At 46.3% G+C, this 17500-nt stretch overlaps 1 protein-coding gene across 1 annotated transcript in view; it reads left to right on the top strand.

Moving 5' to 3' along the window:
• Positions 1 to 17500, top strand: part of csmd2 (CUB and Sushi multiple domains 2) — a gene marked incomplete at both ends in the record, with an annotated part of 261827 nt that overhangs the window by 205105 nt on the left and 39222 nt on the right. The window contains 7 exons of the mRNA XM_080530688.1: positions 1128 to 1244; positions 3721 to 3930; positions 5649 to 5837; positions 8919 to 9096; positions 11536 to 11681; positions 11784 to 11864; positions 12696 to 12809. Of these exons, the coding sequence (XP_080386814.1) occupies positions 1128 to 1244; positions 3721 to 3930; positions 5649 to 5837; positions 8919 to 9096; positions 11536 to 11681; positions 11784 to 11864; positions 12696 to 12809 (1035 nt within the window). The remainder of the gene's footprint in view (positions 1 to 1127; positions 1245 to 3720; positions 3931 to 5648; positions 5838 to 8918; positions 9097 to 11535; positions 11682 to 11783; positions 11865 to 12695; positions 12810 to 17500) is intronic.

Genomic DNA, 17500 nt, shown 5'->3' with positions numbered 1-17500 from the left:
ATGGAAACCATTTTAGAGAGATGTAAACAAGGCTACAGGCCTACAGACAACAAGGAAACGTAGTGTGCATGTGTCTGCATGTGTCTGCATGTGTCTGCATGTGTCTGCATGTGTCTGCATGTGTCTGCGTGTGTGTGTGTGTGTGTGTGTGTGTGTGTGTGTGTATGTATGTATCCCTGCATGTGTTTGAACACAGATATGTCTTTGTGACCCATGCCTTTCATCTGCATGCTCAGAAGCCTGTGAGAGTCTTGACAAACGCGTTCCACTTATTGGAACGACCTACTATCGCCTAATTAGTTTTATCTGAGGCCGTGATTGGTGGAAGTCTCGGGGAGATTCATGGCTTTTACAAGGATCAGCAGTTTCCTGATTACCCTCTGCTTTTCTGCTGGCAGAGACCACCGATTAACCCGTCATGCCCCCTTTATGGCAAGCTAATGCTCATGCTCTAATTCTTTCTCTCTAATTATCTCTCTCTCTCTCTCGTTCATTTGCACGCACACACACACATACACTTTATATACGTATCCCTCTATTGCTTTCTCTCTTTCTCACTACCTTTGAGGCCTATCCATGTGCTTCAATCAAAGTGACATTTGAATCAATCAGTGGTTTAAGCACAAAGATGCAGGGAGGTCGGAGGATAGAGAGGATGAGAGGAGAGAGGTGTCTTTTTTTTAAATGTGTGAACAGAAGAGTTTAGGCTTCAAAGATGCTCGTGAGTCTTTTGATACCACTCAAAGCCGAATTCAAAGTATTGACAGGCACTCCCCATGATGTACATCATGTGTACAACTGGTTTTGGTAAGTAGCTAGCTAGCTAGCTAGCTAACTTACTTAAAGCTAGACACAACTCCACTTTTTGTTTTTGATAGCTAGTGGGCAGTCTGTATGAAACACATGTTGTTATGCTGGTGCTAGAGATTGGGTTAAACACTGGAAAGATAACACCCAGTCTTGTTTGCATTCTATTTGAACCTGTTACACAAAACTGCACATTCCATTTCACCCCAGGCATGACCCCTAGCCCTAGACACCAACTAGCTTCCTAACCTGCCTGTGAGGTGAACGTCCCTCGGCTCACCCACATAAAATGTCTCTGTCTCCGTCCCCCCTCTGCCCAGCCCAATGTGGAGGCATCAGGGAAGACATGGAGGGCATGATCCTCAGCCCTGGTTTCCCTGGAAACTACCCTAGCAACAGTGACTGCACCTGGAGAATCTACCTGCCTGTTGGATACGGTGAGAGGCCTCCTCGTTCACTAAGATGTTGTGGTTAGTCTCGACAATAGCACTAAAGCAGATATGCAGCACATACAGTGGGGGAAATACGTATTCAACACATCAACCATTTTTTTAATTAAACATATTTCCATTGCAGCTGTTCACTTGAAATGTAGACCAGACATTGATATTAACTCAATACAACAACACAGCTGAAGAAATTGTAACACTCATAGAAAAAAAGCTAACACACATAGAAAAAAGCTATGTCAATAAAGTGGAATGACACAGAAAAAAAGTATTGAACACAGTAAGAAAAAGCACTAAACCAGCTTATGCCAATAATGAGTTCTCCTACCTGTGCTAATCAGCTGGGTTAGTGTATGTTGGTGGGTAAGTACTTCCACTATTGGAAAAAAGGGTTTCCTAACTCTGAATGCAAGTAAACAAATCATTTGTCACCAAGCTTTACTGCAAGAAACATCTCATGATGGGTAGAGGCAAAGAGCTCTCCCAAGACCGTTGCAACAAGATTGTTGAGCAGCATAGTAATGGCACTGGTTGCCGATGGATTTCACAACTCCTAAATGTTCCTATAAGCACCATTGGGGCCATTATCCACAAGTGGAAGGAACTTCAATCGACCATGAACCGGCCATGCACAGGAGCTCTTCGCAAGATTTCTGACAGGGCAGTCAGCAAGTTAGTCACAATGGTAGCCCAAGAGCCAATGACCACTGAAGCATATACATTTACATTTATATTGTTGGCATTTAGCCGACACCTTTATCCAAAGCAACAAATACATTTTGTCTAAGTAAGTGAATCAACTATCCATCAGTCATCATAAGAAAAATAAATCTATGCTATGACCAGGGGGCATTGGCAGTCACAATGCTAGAAGAAGGAGAATTAATTTTCGTTTAGTCAATGCTGTGACTAAACAGATGGCGTGATAGTAGCACTGTGCCAACAACAACAAGAACATCGGCAAGGCAGGGTTCTCCTAAAAAAGAATCTAAGAGGGGCGCCGCGCCACCCTGTTGACTTGGCTCTGCCACCGTGTCATTTCAGAGCAAATTAAACTGATATTCAGTAATGACAGAGTAACTATCTTTGATCACCAATGACATTGTTGTTAAAAGCGAAAATGCAACTGAAAGCATTATTATGGTAAATGTTTTAGCTGTACTTTTTTAGCACAAATACACACAGGTCGGTTTTGATAATGCAATCCAGCGCCACCTTGTTCAAAACTCCTGGGGAGAACTCTGCAAGGTGATATCAAAGGAGGGGTGAGGAGGAGGTACAGAGCAGAGCTCCAGAAAGACCTGGAAGCAATGGCTACAGTTATGACAAAGAAAACGATAGGACTCCAGCACTCCACCGCCATGGTCTCACCCTGGAAGATTCCATTACCGAAGAAAAGGCATGATGAAGCTCTTTTGAAGTTTGCTACAGAAAATGTTGAAAAGCCTGTAAATTACTGGGAGAATTTAGTCTGGTCAGACGAGTCAGAAATCTAACTTTTTGGCAACAATATGACACGCCATGTTTGAAGGAGAAATGGCTCTGCATACGACCCTAAAAATACCATACCTACAGTGAAGTTCGGAGGTGGAAGCATCATGGTATGGGGCTGTTTTCACATGGTACTGGTGGTATCCAAATTATTGAAGGGAAGATGAATGGAGCCATGTACCGGGAAATTCTTGAGAAGAATCTGTTGCCATCCACCAGGATGTTGAGGATGAGACACAGGTGGATCTTCCAGCAAGACAACGATCCAAAACATACTGCAAAGGAGACTCTCAATTGGTTGAAGAGGAAGACAATAAAGGTGTTGGACTGGCCTAGTCAACACTTAAAACCAATGGAACATTTGTGTAAGGAACGGGCCCCCGGAATCTTGAAAATGTAAAGACTGTCTGTGTTGAAGAATGGTCCAAAATCCCACTTTATCACAGTGAGAGATCAGGGGGGGGTTTGTACAGGAAGCATCTTGAAGCTGTCTTTGGAAACTAAGGTTTCCCCACCAAGTGTTAAATACATTACCGTGTTCAATACTTCTTTCCTGTGTCATTCCCCTTTATTGCACATTGCACTTTTTTATGGATTGGAATGTTACTTCTTTAGCTGTGTAGTTTGATTGAGTTAATACCAATGTCTGATCTACATTTCACGTGAATAGCTGCAATGGAAATATGTTGAATTGTGTTGAAAAAGAATGTGTTGAATGCTCATGTCCCCCATTGTACGTAGGATGTTTTAACACTGTCATTTGGATGTAGTAGTAGCAGTCATGGTAGTAGCCATAGTCAGACTTTATTAGTAACTCATCATTTCTGTGTATTTGAGTCAGTGGCTATAATGAAAATAGTTTTAGATCTTCTAACAGGTTATATAGGATGAACAGTTGTTTAGTAGTTGAATCCGAACCAGAAGTCTTACTCTTCTTTTGTGTAACCCACCCATGCCCCTCCCCCTTTCCAAGGAGCCCATGTTCAGTTCCTCAACTTCTCCACCGAGGCTAACCATGACTTTCTAGAGATTCGCAATGGACCCCTGGACACCAGCACTGTGATTGGTCGATTCAGTGGCGAGGACGTCCCGACCTCTCTTCTCACCACATCCCATGAGACCACGGTGTACTTCCACAGCGACCACTCCCAGAACAAGCCAGGTTTCAAGTTTGAGTACCAGGGTAAGGATTTGAAAACCACCGACTAGTTCATAATGCTGGATGAGAGAGAGAATAAAAACCATCAGGCAGATGAAGTTTTTTATACAATGTAATCAAACATTCCTCTGCATTAACTTGATCAGAGATTGACTATTTATGGCTGAATCATAAATTGTCTGATGAAGGTGGTGAGAACGAAACGTCATGTTTTTAAAGGTTTCTACATTAGAGAGAATGTTGCGCCTCTTCTCTGAACATAAATCATCAATTGTCAAAATGATGAATTACCATCTTGGGATCTTGCCAGGGTTTGTCTTAAGATTAAATAGCGTTAGATCAGTAGCATTTCACTGTAGACTGATCTTGCATGCGTGTAAAGCCATAATGTTTCGCATTGACTGAATTACTCATAGGGATTCTATATATGAAGCTAATCAACCCAGAGAGTCTGTAAAAGTCTACAGGTCTATAAATCTTCATTATAAAAAGCAGAGTTGATCACTTATTATGTCTCTCCCCTTGCCTGATGTAAAGGGTTGTTTGCTTTTGGAAAGCTCTGCTCCATATCTGTACCCCAGAATAGGAAAAACTCCCTCATCTGCAAGGCAGCAGAACAAAAGGTGCTCAAGTTTATATTGTGATTCAATGAACGAGCCAGCAAATTGAAAGGTACTATCTGCATTTACATAATTATGTGTACATTAGCATATAAATCAAGCATTATATTTGGAAATGCCCCCCTTTTGCAGCGCTTGCATGACTTATCTTTCACAAAGGATGCTCTGATCCATAGAAATCAATTTCTTTAGTCATATTTATATCCCAGGCCTTCAAGGCTCACTGCTTGCTCGCTTTTGTATCTACGAGAAATGGAGAATAATTTACCCAGGGTTCTGATGACTGCATCAAACTCCGCTAGCAGAAGTTGAGCATGCCGCCGGCACTTTTGGTTGCTGTAAAAGTTTCCTCCAAGAACACCTTTACAGCTGACAAGAAGCTTAGTGAGAGGGAGGATGGGAGGGAGATAGAGGGAGGCAAAATAAAGACATGGAAACCATATCACGCATCATATCACGCAGCAGATGTCTGGAAGAGTGTTCAGTGTTCAGACATCCAGATGAATTAGTTCCAGCCTGATGTTGTGTGGTTGCGCAGGATTGCTGGGATCTAGCAGAGAGGAGGAAACTGAGAACAGCATGTGTCCATTTTGTGTCTACCGCAGTGTACACCCATGGAGTCCTTACTTAGAAACAATTACAATAGTATCAGACTGTGCTTTTCTATTTTCTACTGTATGTTTTCATAGCACTTTTTGTTGCTGTTTCTGGTCCACCTGTAACCCCCCCAGTACACCCACACAGTCACATGAAGTAACAGACCTGTTGTTAGACAGCTGTGTTGAAACCACTAATTATCACTAGATGCAAATTAGTATCATTATTGAGACAGTAATATTGAGAGTGATTCCAATATTATATTATTGTACAAGTCCACGTCACAAATGTGTTATGATCTGTATACGAAAGCCACAAATTAAAAATAGAATTAACTGTCCACAAACAAACACCTCTTGTTTTGTATTTCAGAATCTCCTCTTCCACAGTGATTTGAATCCTCCCCCCCAAAAAAACAAACAAACAAAGAATCCCAGAAGCCACTGGATCAGTGTTACTGTATGTATTTCCTTGTCCTCAGGTATTGGTTGACAGGTATCCCCCCCCCCCCCTTCTCTCTTCCAGCCTATGAGCTTCAGGAGTGTCCGGACCCTGAACCTTTTCACTTCGGGGTAGTGGTGGGGGCTGGCTTTAACGTGGGCCAGTCCATTTCCTTTGAATGCCACCCTGGTTACCAGCTAATGGGACATTCCATCCTGACATGCGAGCATGGAACCACACGGAATTGGGACCGCCCATTCCCCCGCTGTGAAGGTAACGAATGACACGCCATCTTATGATGTAACATGTTTGTCGATTTATTTGTTTACCTGTTATCTCATTGATTTTAGCTGTTCAGCCCTACGGTTTCTATACACAGAGATTGAAGTTAGATTATAAACTAAAGGGCCACTTCCTCCCACTTCTGGAGGCGATCCTAATCAAAGAAAACACTTCCTGTTTACACTCTAGTGAGCAGTTGCGTCACCGTTCCGTGAGGCCTCGTGCGTAGGTGGAGATTAGCTGCTATGAATAATGCAAAATTCTGTTGCTGCATTAACATTTTGCCAATGCAAGATTGTAGAGCTCCTCAAAGCCATCAATACCAAAGCCAAGGAGAAAGGGAGAAAAAGAACAGAAAAAGATATAGAGATGAGGGGAAAAAAAGTAAGGGGTGCTCTCTCCTACCTCTCGCCCTTGACCCATCTTCTCACGCTCTCTCTGTCAATTATTCAATAACACTGGTGAAATTACAGACTGGGAGAGGTGATGGCCATGACATGGGTCCTTTGATGGGTTTGTTGGGTGATTGATGAGGTGCGTGGGATAGGTGGAGAGAGAGCCAGAGACATGGGAGGATGAGTATCTCTCAAACCTATTTGTAGTGTGTTGAGGCTTTAGATTTCTCTGTGTGTGTGTGTGTGCGTGCGTGTGTGTGTGTGTGTGTGTGTGTGTGTGTGTGTGTGTGCGCGCGTGTGTGTGTGTGTGCGCATGTGTGTGTGTGTGTGTGTGCGCGTGTGTGTGCGTGGCTGTGGAGTGGAAGATAACCAGTGAATAATGTTACACATGAGAAGAGTGAGTCATACACTGTATGTGTTTGTACGCACATATTTGAGTATTGGTGTCGCTGTGCACGTGTGTGTCTGCTTGTGGGTGTGTGCATGCGTGTGCGTGTGTGCGTGTGCATGTGCGTGTGTGTGTGTGTGTGCGCGTGTGCATGTTGTGTTGTTCCATTAATGTGCTCCACATCTACATTGAGAATAGAGAAATCAGCCCACTGTGTTTCTGAAGCTGTCTGACTGTGAGTGTAATTGAATTGGCTTTAATGCAGTTGCCTGGTGTGAGAAAGTGATACAGCAGGAGATAAAAAATGAATGGAGCTCATCCTTAATGGATTAAATGCACCTGCAAACTGGATAATCTGACTTGAGTTTGACATTTGACTTGGCATAGACCAATGTTGAAAATGAATTTGTGTTTTCAAAAATCCAAATTAAAACAGTATGCACCATGTGGCTTACATGACATGTTCTCAGACTTATTGCAAGGATTTGCTAACTTTGCCGTGGCTGAATAAGGCCAAGAGTTTTGTTCACGTTGATGTTTTTGGTCTAGTTGTTTTTGTCGTTGTTGTTGTGGCAGCTACTAGTGCCTTTACACCTGTTGGCCCCAGTGCTTGACAGACCCCCCCCCCCCCCCCTTCCCCCACCACCCAGCAGGCTTTTACTCCGCCAGCACTTACAGTACACTCATTCTGCTAACAGGCCAGGCACAGAGGTCCTCTCTCCCTCTGCCATTTGCATAGATTTCCTCTCCTCAGTGTGAGACGAGGATCGATCTTCAATCACTCGCTTCCATTCTACCTTCCTCTCTATAACCTCCAACTATTTTATCCCTCCCTCCCTTCTACCCTCCTGTCCTCCCCCACTTCACTCCACCCAACCTATGGCATTGATCCTCTTACACTGTCCTACATTTCCACATTACCCTCTACTCCTCCTCCCTTTCTTGTCTCCCCACCTTGTTCTCTCCCTGCTTCCTGCATGTTGTCCATTGCCAGTGAGTCGGTCAACAAACAGCAGACAAGAGTTCCAATGCCCGGCCTTCTCACCTGCTCCTCTTGTCATGATTCCTCCCTCCAAACAGACACACAGGCACGCACGCACGCACACAAATACACACACACACAGACAGTGGCCAATCGATGGCGTCAACGCACGGCACGCCTCCATCGTGCAGGCAGGTTTTAATCAATGGGCCTGATCGATAGCTCATTTTGGTGAGGTGACAGGAGAGGGTCGCTCACCACAACAGGGATTAACACCACCAGAGGGAGAGGCCGACACAGACACAGAGACAGACAGACAGACAGGCAGACGAACACAGATGAACACAGACTGACAGACCGATCGACTGACAGACTGACCGACAAACGGAGGCCGAAAACAACATAGATCAGAGAGGGAAAAGCAAAAGATTAGAGAGACACACTTTGAGCTGAGGGCAAGAGCCTGGGTGTCACAGCAGTCTCAGAATGTTCCCCTAAGATAAATGCATTGGGTTGTATAAGCTGGCTGGACCACTGTGATTATTCCTCCCTGGGTCTCCAGACAGGCTTAGCCGGTATGCTTAAGATGTGTCTACAGAAGCAGTCAGTCAGTCGGTGGGAGGGACGGGGACTAAACAGCCCAGAGCAAGCTCTTTGTCTGGGGACATCTCTTGAGAGTTGGGAGTGTGTGATGACCGGCACCCTGGGTCTAATTTTACATAAGAGTCTCACTGTCACCCAGTTCTTGTCCTTTACAGCTCAGGAAGACACACACCCCCACAGCCCCCTCCCCACTAGCCCCCCAATTTAGCCCACCCTAACCACTCACCTCCTCAGACCCACACCCTCCCCTCGCCCCACTCCACCCCAACTGGGATGGGTTTTTGGCTTTATCTTTCCTGAACACTCCACCATCCGAGTCCTTGCGCGCTAACAGGCTTTCTTGGTTAATCTTTAGCCTTGACAAACTCTCGAGCACCAGGGAGAAAGGGGTGGGGAGAGCGAGAGAGACAGAACGGGGAGAAGAGAACCCTCTTTTTCCCCCCTGGAATCATGCTTTTGTACGGTTGTATTCATGCCTTCTGTTACTAATCTCCTTCTCTCTCTCTCTCTCTCTCTCTCTCTCTCTCTCTCTCTCTCTCTCTCTCTCTCTCTCTCTCTCTCTCTCTCTCTCTCTCTCTCTCTCTCTCTCTCTCTCTCTCTCTCTCTCTCTCTCTCTCTCTCTCTCTCTCTCTCTCTCTCTCTCTCTCTCTCTCTCTCTCTCTCTCTCTCTCTCTCTCTCTCTCTCTCTCTCTCTCTACCCTTAGTGCCCTGTGGAGGGAACATCACGTCAGACAACGGGACTATGTTTTCCCCAGGGTATCCAGAAGAATACCCCATCTCAGCTGACTGTACGTGGCTTATCACGGTGGCCCCTGGCCTGGGCATTAGACTCAACTTTACCCTGCTGCAGGTCCATGGGCCTCATGACTTCATCACGGTCTGGTGAGTGTCCCTGTTCCTCAGAAAAAAACGTATGTCAATCACAGGGTCACAAATGTCAATCAAGAAAATGTGGAATACCTAGAACTCATGTTTTGTATTCTGTTATGACCAGGCCTATACACAAGTATCACAGGAACAAATTACAGTATGCGATTCAGAAAATGCATTCATGGTGTCATCCCGATCTGGACAAGATTCTGACAACCCTCCATTCACTCTCATTCTCCAATACCTCATCTCCAATCTAATCTTCTGTATCATCCTTTCCACCACTTCTTCATAACCCTCCTTCAGTCCTCTTATCCTTTCTTTTTTCTACCTCTTCCAATCTCTTCCAACCACTTCTTCTCCTCAGCCAAGGCAGCCTCCAACTTATTTTCTGTTGCTTTTTTTCCCCTCATTTTTTCTCGTTTGCAGGTGAGAGTCAAGGTTCAGTTCACTGGATAATCTGTTCTGCTCCTCTCGACCCGTTTCTCCTGGTCTCTCTCATCTCTTTCAATCTATTTGGTCTTTATGTTTCTATGCATCTCATGTTCTTTCATGTCATGCTCCCAGTTCTGGTGTGGTTTTGTACCCCTGTGACAACTGCCAATGAAAAGGTCTACCTGTAGTCAAAATCATTTTTCTGTTTTTTACATGTGCTTAAACTACAGATTGTAAGCTTTCAAATGATGCATCATACATTGAAATCGGAAACAAATTGAAGACGACATGAGTATTTGAAAGTTGCTACACCTGAAATCACTAAGCACAGAAAATCCCCATCAAAGATAATGAATCCCCATCAAACAACAAGAAACGAAGTCATTGTGTTATAGATTACACTTATTTAATGAACGTAAAACTGTTCGGAAAAATAACGAGTGGGTACTTCACATCTTCGAGTTGAATGTTAGCTAAAAAAACGAAAATCTGAGTTTTAGGTCAGAAAAACTTTCAAGACGAATTTCACGTCTTTCTCATTTCCGAGAGGTGTCTGTTTACATCAAATTGTGACACCCATAGTTAGCAGCTGTTTTGGAGTACCAAGGTACCACAGAAGAACAACTGTTCTATCCTTCACTGGCTCTCTTGGCTTTCACTCTTTCTCTCTCCCACGCTAGTCACCCACAACCCTCTTTCACCTACCACTCCCTCACTGCCTCCACCCTCCTGCTTTGACAGCAGGCCTCTCTCCTTTTTCCTTTTCCTCTTTCTATTTCCATTGCTCTATAACCCCATCAAACGGAGCATTCAAATGTGTGTGTTTGGCATTCGTTTCTTTTTCAATTTGTTTCATGACTGGAATGTTCAATGATAATCTCAGCATGTTCAATGATAATCTCATTCTCAGCATGTGCGGCGCGACCTCAGTCCGAGGGGACAGGCAGGGAGGGAGTCTGTATGAACCTGCCGTTCTTACCGCACTCATGGGCAAGGATGGGGATTTAGCATTCTTGGTTGATGCCAGTCTCAGTTGATCCCTCTCACTGAGACAGGCTCTAAAGGTCTCACAGCGAGCGGGTATCGGAGTGTCAGCCAACCTGGCAACCTGAGGAAAGCACGCATGGTCCAAACCCTTCGTCTGTTTTGCATTCAGTATGAAACAAAAGAAAAGAAAAGAAAATGCAACAACTTTATACTTGCCATGCACCGATGCTGACTTAGTCAATATTGACGTTACATGACTCCCACAAGTTCACAAAAACCGTTCACCTTTCCCAAAGTTAAACCTGGCATCTGGAAACGGCATTTTTTTCCTGATGTGCTGCTTGTTCCTGACCAGCTCTTTTGGATCCAACATGGCGGGTATTGTGTTCCCCAGTTTCCAGTTAACACTGCTGCCACTGAGTCACGGAAAAGGGGTGGGGGGTGGGGAGTAAAGGCAGCTTGGCCACAGTACTGCAAATCAGCGGTCCCCAGCCAGCCGTTTCTAGAGCTGGTTGTAATCTTGGTTGCCCACTCTGACAGCCAAAGACAGATGGTTTTTAAGCTGAATGGCTGTGGTAGGAATATGGGAGCTGGCTAAAGTGCCCATGCAACACACAGGGAGTGCCAAGGCTGGGGCATCACTTCCAGGGCCACTCCCATTGGAAGACATTACAGTCAGATTGGTATCCAGACCTGCCATTTGCAGATTATCTGTAATTGTATCCTGTTTTAGACGTAATGGATCAGACCACAACGGGGCAATTGAATTTGGAATGAGTATGGAGTGTAAGCACTTAAGGACTAGTCTCTTATTGAACTAGCATAGGCAGGCATCTCATTGTTGGTCTGTGAGTTTGAACTGAGATGTTTAGAGAATTGAGAAGGCTCACTTCCCAGAGTCAGATCTGGAATGAGACTAGGCAGTCCAAGTTGTTTGTACTGTAGAAATCCACAAGAGTTGTATATCTTCCTTTCTTCAAACATCTTTGATTTGAATGTCCTTTCACCCCCCCCCCCCCCCCCCCTCAGGGACGGGCCACAGGAGACCGCCAGGAAGCTAGGGGTGTTCACTGACGGAGAGCCCAACGAACCGCCCAGCAGCACTTCCAATCAGGTCTTGGTACGTTTCCGTAGCGACACGGAAAAAGGTGGACTTTTCCGAATCAACTACCAAGGTATGCATTCCTCTCTCTTCCTCTATCAGGTGGTGAATGCTTATGGTGACAGGTGATAAGTAAGTGCATTGAAAATCATGTTTTTGAATCTGTCCTCTTCAGCATATAGACTGCAGTTTTGCCTGCCACCGGCTATCATCCCCAATGCAGAGATCCTGATGGCTAGCAAGGAGTTTAAAATTGGTAAATGGGTAATATACACACACACACACACACACACACACCGGCATGTAACTCTCGCTGTTCATTTTGTGGGATGGTGTCCCTTGCTCATGGAAGCAGAGCATTTTGAGCAGATAGTCCTACTGCCAGTTCATTTTCAGGCTTGGACAGCTCTCATTAATAATGTGCCCAGAATAGGGGAAAGAGCAAGCTACACACTTGTATTGCTTCTACACACACACACACACACACACACACACACACACACACACACACACACACACGCATACACACACATGCACACACACCAACACACATGCATGCACAAACACGCACACGCACACACGTGGACACAGACACACACTCACACACACACACACACACACACACACACACACACACACAAATACATACATACAGTAAACCCACCCACCCAGCCACACACACACACACACACACATCCCACAGATTTATGTGAGGAGTTAAGGCGTCTCTGCTACAATGACTACACATCCCATAGGGCCATGGTGCAGTGCTGATTCACAGCCAAACTGCAGTACCCAGGGGGCCTTAGGGAAAGACAAAATGAATAATGAAGAACCTAGTATAGAGTCAGATAAAGTCAGAGCAGGTGCTCTCATTGCATGTGGAAGACAGCCCAGATGAATTTGCCTTATCTGCTTATTTGCATTCCTCTGTATATAGTGATTAGTCAGTGGTAGAAATGGAAAGATATTTCAGCTAGTCGCCATTTTGTCTATTTTGTCTTCCTCTCAGTTTCTTCCGTACTGTAAACAAACCGAGTACAAGCTTTAGTTTCTAATCCCCCCCCCTCTCTCTCTCTCTCTCCAGGTGACATTGTACGCTACAGGTGCCTGCCTGGTTACCTGCTGAGTGGGAACAACATCCTGACCTGTCGACTGGGGACCCACCTGGAATTCGAGGGGCCTCCACCTTCCTGTGAGGGTAAGCTGTCCCTCCATGTTGTGACCTTTAAGAGCTTAAGAAAAAAAAGACGCAGACACTTCCCTCTGTGTGGGAAATGGCTTCCCGCCATATCGATGGTGTCTTTCACGAGCTGGTATAATAGTATGATGTATAATTTGCTTGAGTTTTAATAATCTATTTTCAGAGAGGTGAGAGGTTGTATTATGTTGGTTTAATCATTGACTTGTGGGCTGGTTTTTGCCTTAATGCCCATTCCCTTGGGTCTGGTTGTTGTCAGTTTTCAAATATTCAGCCAGCACTCCTCTTTGCTGTTGTTGTTGCTACTCTCCCAGGAGGCTCGGAGAGATTGTTGAGGCATTATACAGTACCTGCTGTGAAATCCACCTCCCCAGACACTCACTACACACACACACACACACACACACACACACGCCCACACACACCCACACACACACACACAGACGCACACACACACACGCACACACACATACGCACAGTCTCTCTCTCTCTCTCTCTCTCTCTCTCTCTCTCTCTCTCTCTCTCTCTCTCTCTCTCTCTCTCTTTATCTCTCTCTATCTCTCCCTCTCTCGTATCTCTGTCGTTCAGTTTATTTCCTTACATGGATGGTGATGATGTCTTAAATGATTAAATGTCTGTGGAATAACATTTTATTTATCGGCCCCGAATAAAGGGGATCTTAATAAAGATGGTCACAGACACACACAAACAAGAACACACTTATAGTCTCTCTCTCTCTCTCTCTCTCTTTCTCTCGCTGTCTGTCTCTCTCTCTCTCTCTCTCTCTCTCTCTCTCTCTCTCTCTCTCTCTCATGGATAAGATTATTGCTGTATTGCAGATGAAGGGAAATGTAATAAATGACACAAATTTACCATTTTCAAATATGAGATGCTAATGCACTCAGCATGTGGGAAAGAGAGAGAGTGAGGGGGAATCAGGGAACAGAGAGAGAGAGAGAGAGAGAGAGAAAGTGGGGAGCCGAGGACATTTTTAAGTGGGGATGAACAGAATGATAGAGAGGGTGCAGAAAGAGTGCGACAGAAAGGAAAAAAGTGAGGGATCAGAGAGAGAGAGAGAGACGGGTTCCACACGACGCTTAAGAAAATGAAGAAGGAAATGTTCTGTGGGTCTACCATTTTACCATGCAGCTCCAGCCCGCGCCTCCTCACCCTTCATGGTATAGTGCGCGTGCTGGACTGCTGTAATTCATCTCAGCTTTAATTGTGTGCGCACCACTAATCGCTCCCCGCGTGGTAAAATAACCTTTAGAACGAGGGCCAACAGTTCCAGCTGACACCCGCCCCTGCCCACGACCTGTCACTCACATTACAGAAGGAGAAAAAAGACATGATACGGAATGGGGACTCAGAAGGAGAGTAGAAGGAGAAAGAAAGAAGGGAGAGAGGGTGGAGGAGGGGAACGACTGAAAACGAGCGAAGTGGGAGAATAATTGTTACCGCAGTACGAGATTATTCAACATCTCTTAAGAAGCAGAGGGGAGAGTTGTGCAAGCAAATGAAACTAGGGAGAGGGAGGGGGAGCGGGCGGGCGCGGGGGGGTAAGAACAAGGAACAGTGGAGGAGAAATCATGTTTAGAAGCTAGATTCATGTGAAAGGTAATGTTTGTTGCTGTTGGAGAGAGTGGGTAGAAAGAGGAAGAGAGGCAGAGGAAGAGAGAGCAAAGACGAGAGAAAAGAGACTGCCATATGAGCAGAGGGATCAGGACTGGCGTTAGGGTGTGACAGGGTGAAAAAAGAAGGAGGGAGGATGTAAAAGTGTGAGACAGAATGACAGAATGAGTGTGAAGGTGAGGTGTGTGTGTGTGTGTGTGTGTGTGTGTGTGTGTGAGAGAGAGAGAGAGAGAGAGAGAGAGAGAGAGAGAGAAGGGGGGGGGGGGGATTGGAGGGCAGTGAGGAGAGGAAGAGCTCATTGAAATGCAGGGGATATCCTGGCTGCAGCTGCACCTATCAAATCACTGCTTCTAGCTCTGACAACTATACCCTTCCCCCTTCTACCACACGCACACGCACATACACACACACACACACACACACACACACACACACACACACACAGTGCACATTGGGCTTTTTGATCTCTTAGCGGTATTTGAGATGTGGGTAGTATCGTTGTGCTAAAAAGGTGAGGAGGTCTAAAGCCTGTTGCATGGTCTTGGTGTGTATCTTAATGCGCATGAAATGGGTGGAGCTATTTTTAGCAATAATGTGTATTCTTGTGTTCAGAGTCACTTGCGGTCGTGTGCTTTGAAGTCCTCCATAATTAAGTCCACACCAGGGGGTATTACAATGGTGAGAGCAGCCTAGGCTACTTGGTAAATGGTAGGCTATTTGATGTCACATCCACTCATATAACCCCTGCTTAATTTAAACTATTGCTATCATATTTGCCGACGTAGCAACCCCACTAAGATCCAAGGCACAGTTAATGTAGCTAGTTCTAGGCTAACATCTACAGGGAAACGCAATTGGAAAAATGTGCATGCTAGCAAAGTTTTTTTTATGATAACATCAACGGAAAGTAAATGGAAATCGTCCCTCAGACTCTGCCTCATTTTCACTTCTTCAAATAAGGCTTTTATGACCAGAGGAGGCTGGTGGAGGCTGAGGCTCAGACTAGAGGCTGGTGGAGGGGAGGCTCAGACTAGAGGCTGGTGGAGGGGAGGCTCAGACTAGAGGCTGGTGGAGGGGAGACTCAGACCAGAGGAGGCTGGTGGAGGGGAGGCTCAGACCAGAGGCTGGTGGAGGGGAGACTCAGACCAGAGGCTGGTGGAGGAGAGGCTCAGACTAGAGGCTGGTGGAGGGGAGGCTCAGACCAGAGGAGGCTGGTGGAGGGGAGACTCAGACCAGAGGAGGCTGGTGGAGGGGAGGCTCAGACTAGAGGCTGGTGGAGGGGAGACTCAGACCAGAGGAGGCTGGTGGAGGGGAGGCTCAGACTAGAGGCTGGTGGAGGGGAGGCTCAGACCAGAGGAGGCTGGTGGAGGGGAGGCTCAGACTAGAGGCTGGTGGAGGAGAGGCTCAGACTAGAGGCTGGTGGAGGGGAGGCTCAGACTAGAGGCTGGTGGAGGGGAGGCTCAGACTAGAGGCTGGTGGAGGGGAGGCTCAGACTAGAGGCTGGTGGAGGAGAGGCTCAGACTAGAGGCTGGTGGAGGGGAGGCTCAGACTAGAGGCTGGTGGAGGGGAGGCTCAGACTAGAGGCTGGTGGAGGAGAGGCTCAGACTAGAGGCTGGTGGAGGGGAGGCTCAGACTAGAGGCTGGTGGAGGGGAGGCTCAGACTAGAGGCTGGTGGAGGGGAGGCTCAGACTAGAGGCTGGTGGAGGGGAGGCTCAGACTAGAGGCTGGTGGAGGAGAGGCTCAGACTAGAGGAGGCTGGTGGAGGGGAGACTCAGACCAGAGGAGGCTGGTGGAGGGGAGGCTCAGACTAGAGGAGGCTGGTGGAGGGGAGACTCAGACCAGAGGAGGCTGGTGGAGGGGAGGCTCAGACCAGAGGAGGCTGGTGGAGGCTGAGGCTCATTGTATAAAATAGAATGAGGAATGCAAGCCTGCACAGGCTCATTGTAATGCATCGAATGGAATCAGGAATGGTAACAGCACACCATGTTTGATACCATTCCTCATCCCATTTTATGCTTTTCAATGAGCCTGTCCTCCGCGATGTCTGCCCCCAGCAGTCTCCCCGATACAGACATTATGGTAGTCTGCTCTTCAGCTTGTCAACACAAAATACCTTACTGAGCCAATGATGAGGGGCCCTTTTTGTTGTTGAATGTATGTGTGTAGCATTTGCCAATGCCGCTGTCATCAATCAAGATGTGAATGTGTGGGAAATCCAACCCAGTCCTAATGTGCGCTGCCAAATAAATGAAATCCAGGACGTGCGCCACAGGCTGCATTCTCGCCCTGCTCCCCTCACTACCAGTGGAGCTTTGCTCTTAAGTAAACCATATTCTCTTTATTTCTGTTTCTCTCTGAAACTATATTGAACACACACATAGTCCCCCCGCTTACACTCCTCACTTTCACACATGGGCACGCCCAAGCTCTCTCTCCTACCCTATTTTCTTTCTTCCCAGAGTCTTGTATCTAGTCGCCATGGTGACAGGGCTAAACACAGGCCATTTATTTTCTTCCCACTTCTCGTATCTGGGCTCTTCCTTGGGGGATTATTACAGTAATGTGCATTGTTGATACACTCTCTATTGTCTCTACTCCCACGTTGCGTTGGCCCGCTGTGAAGTCACCACGGGCGACTGTATCACCGTCACAAAGCGTTCTATCACTAGCGTAGGACTAAGCTCTGCAACAACACAACGTTGGTAAATTCATTAACAAAAACAACAGGCTGTGATTGCCAACGCGTCATCTTTATCCTGCCGTCGTCTTCTAGTTAAACCTGCATAATCACCCGGCACAAAATCTCACCGTGTACCACCCTCCCTCTCTCCCCACCCTCCCTCTCTCCCCACCCTCCCCCTCCCCGCCCTCCTTTCCCTCTCCCTCTCCTTTAATCTTTAAAAGGTAATAACAGACATGCGGAGCACAGTAGAACACTTCTCTTCACACCTCCTCTGTCATCCCTTGCTCACTGGCTGCTTACAGTCTGATCCCTCTAATGCTAATGTAAGACCCCATCCCCTCAGATCAGCTCGTTATCGCCTGTGAGCTTATGCTAA

This window comes from Nansenia antarctica (assembly GCF_963989245.1).
Source record: "Nansenia antarctica genome assembly, chromosome: 5".
Lineage (NCBI taxonomy): Eukaryota > Metazoa > Chordata > Actinopteri > Argentiniformes > Microstomatidae > Nansenia > Nansenia antarctica.
This window is presented reverse-complemented; position numbering and strand designations above follow the sequence as displayed.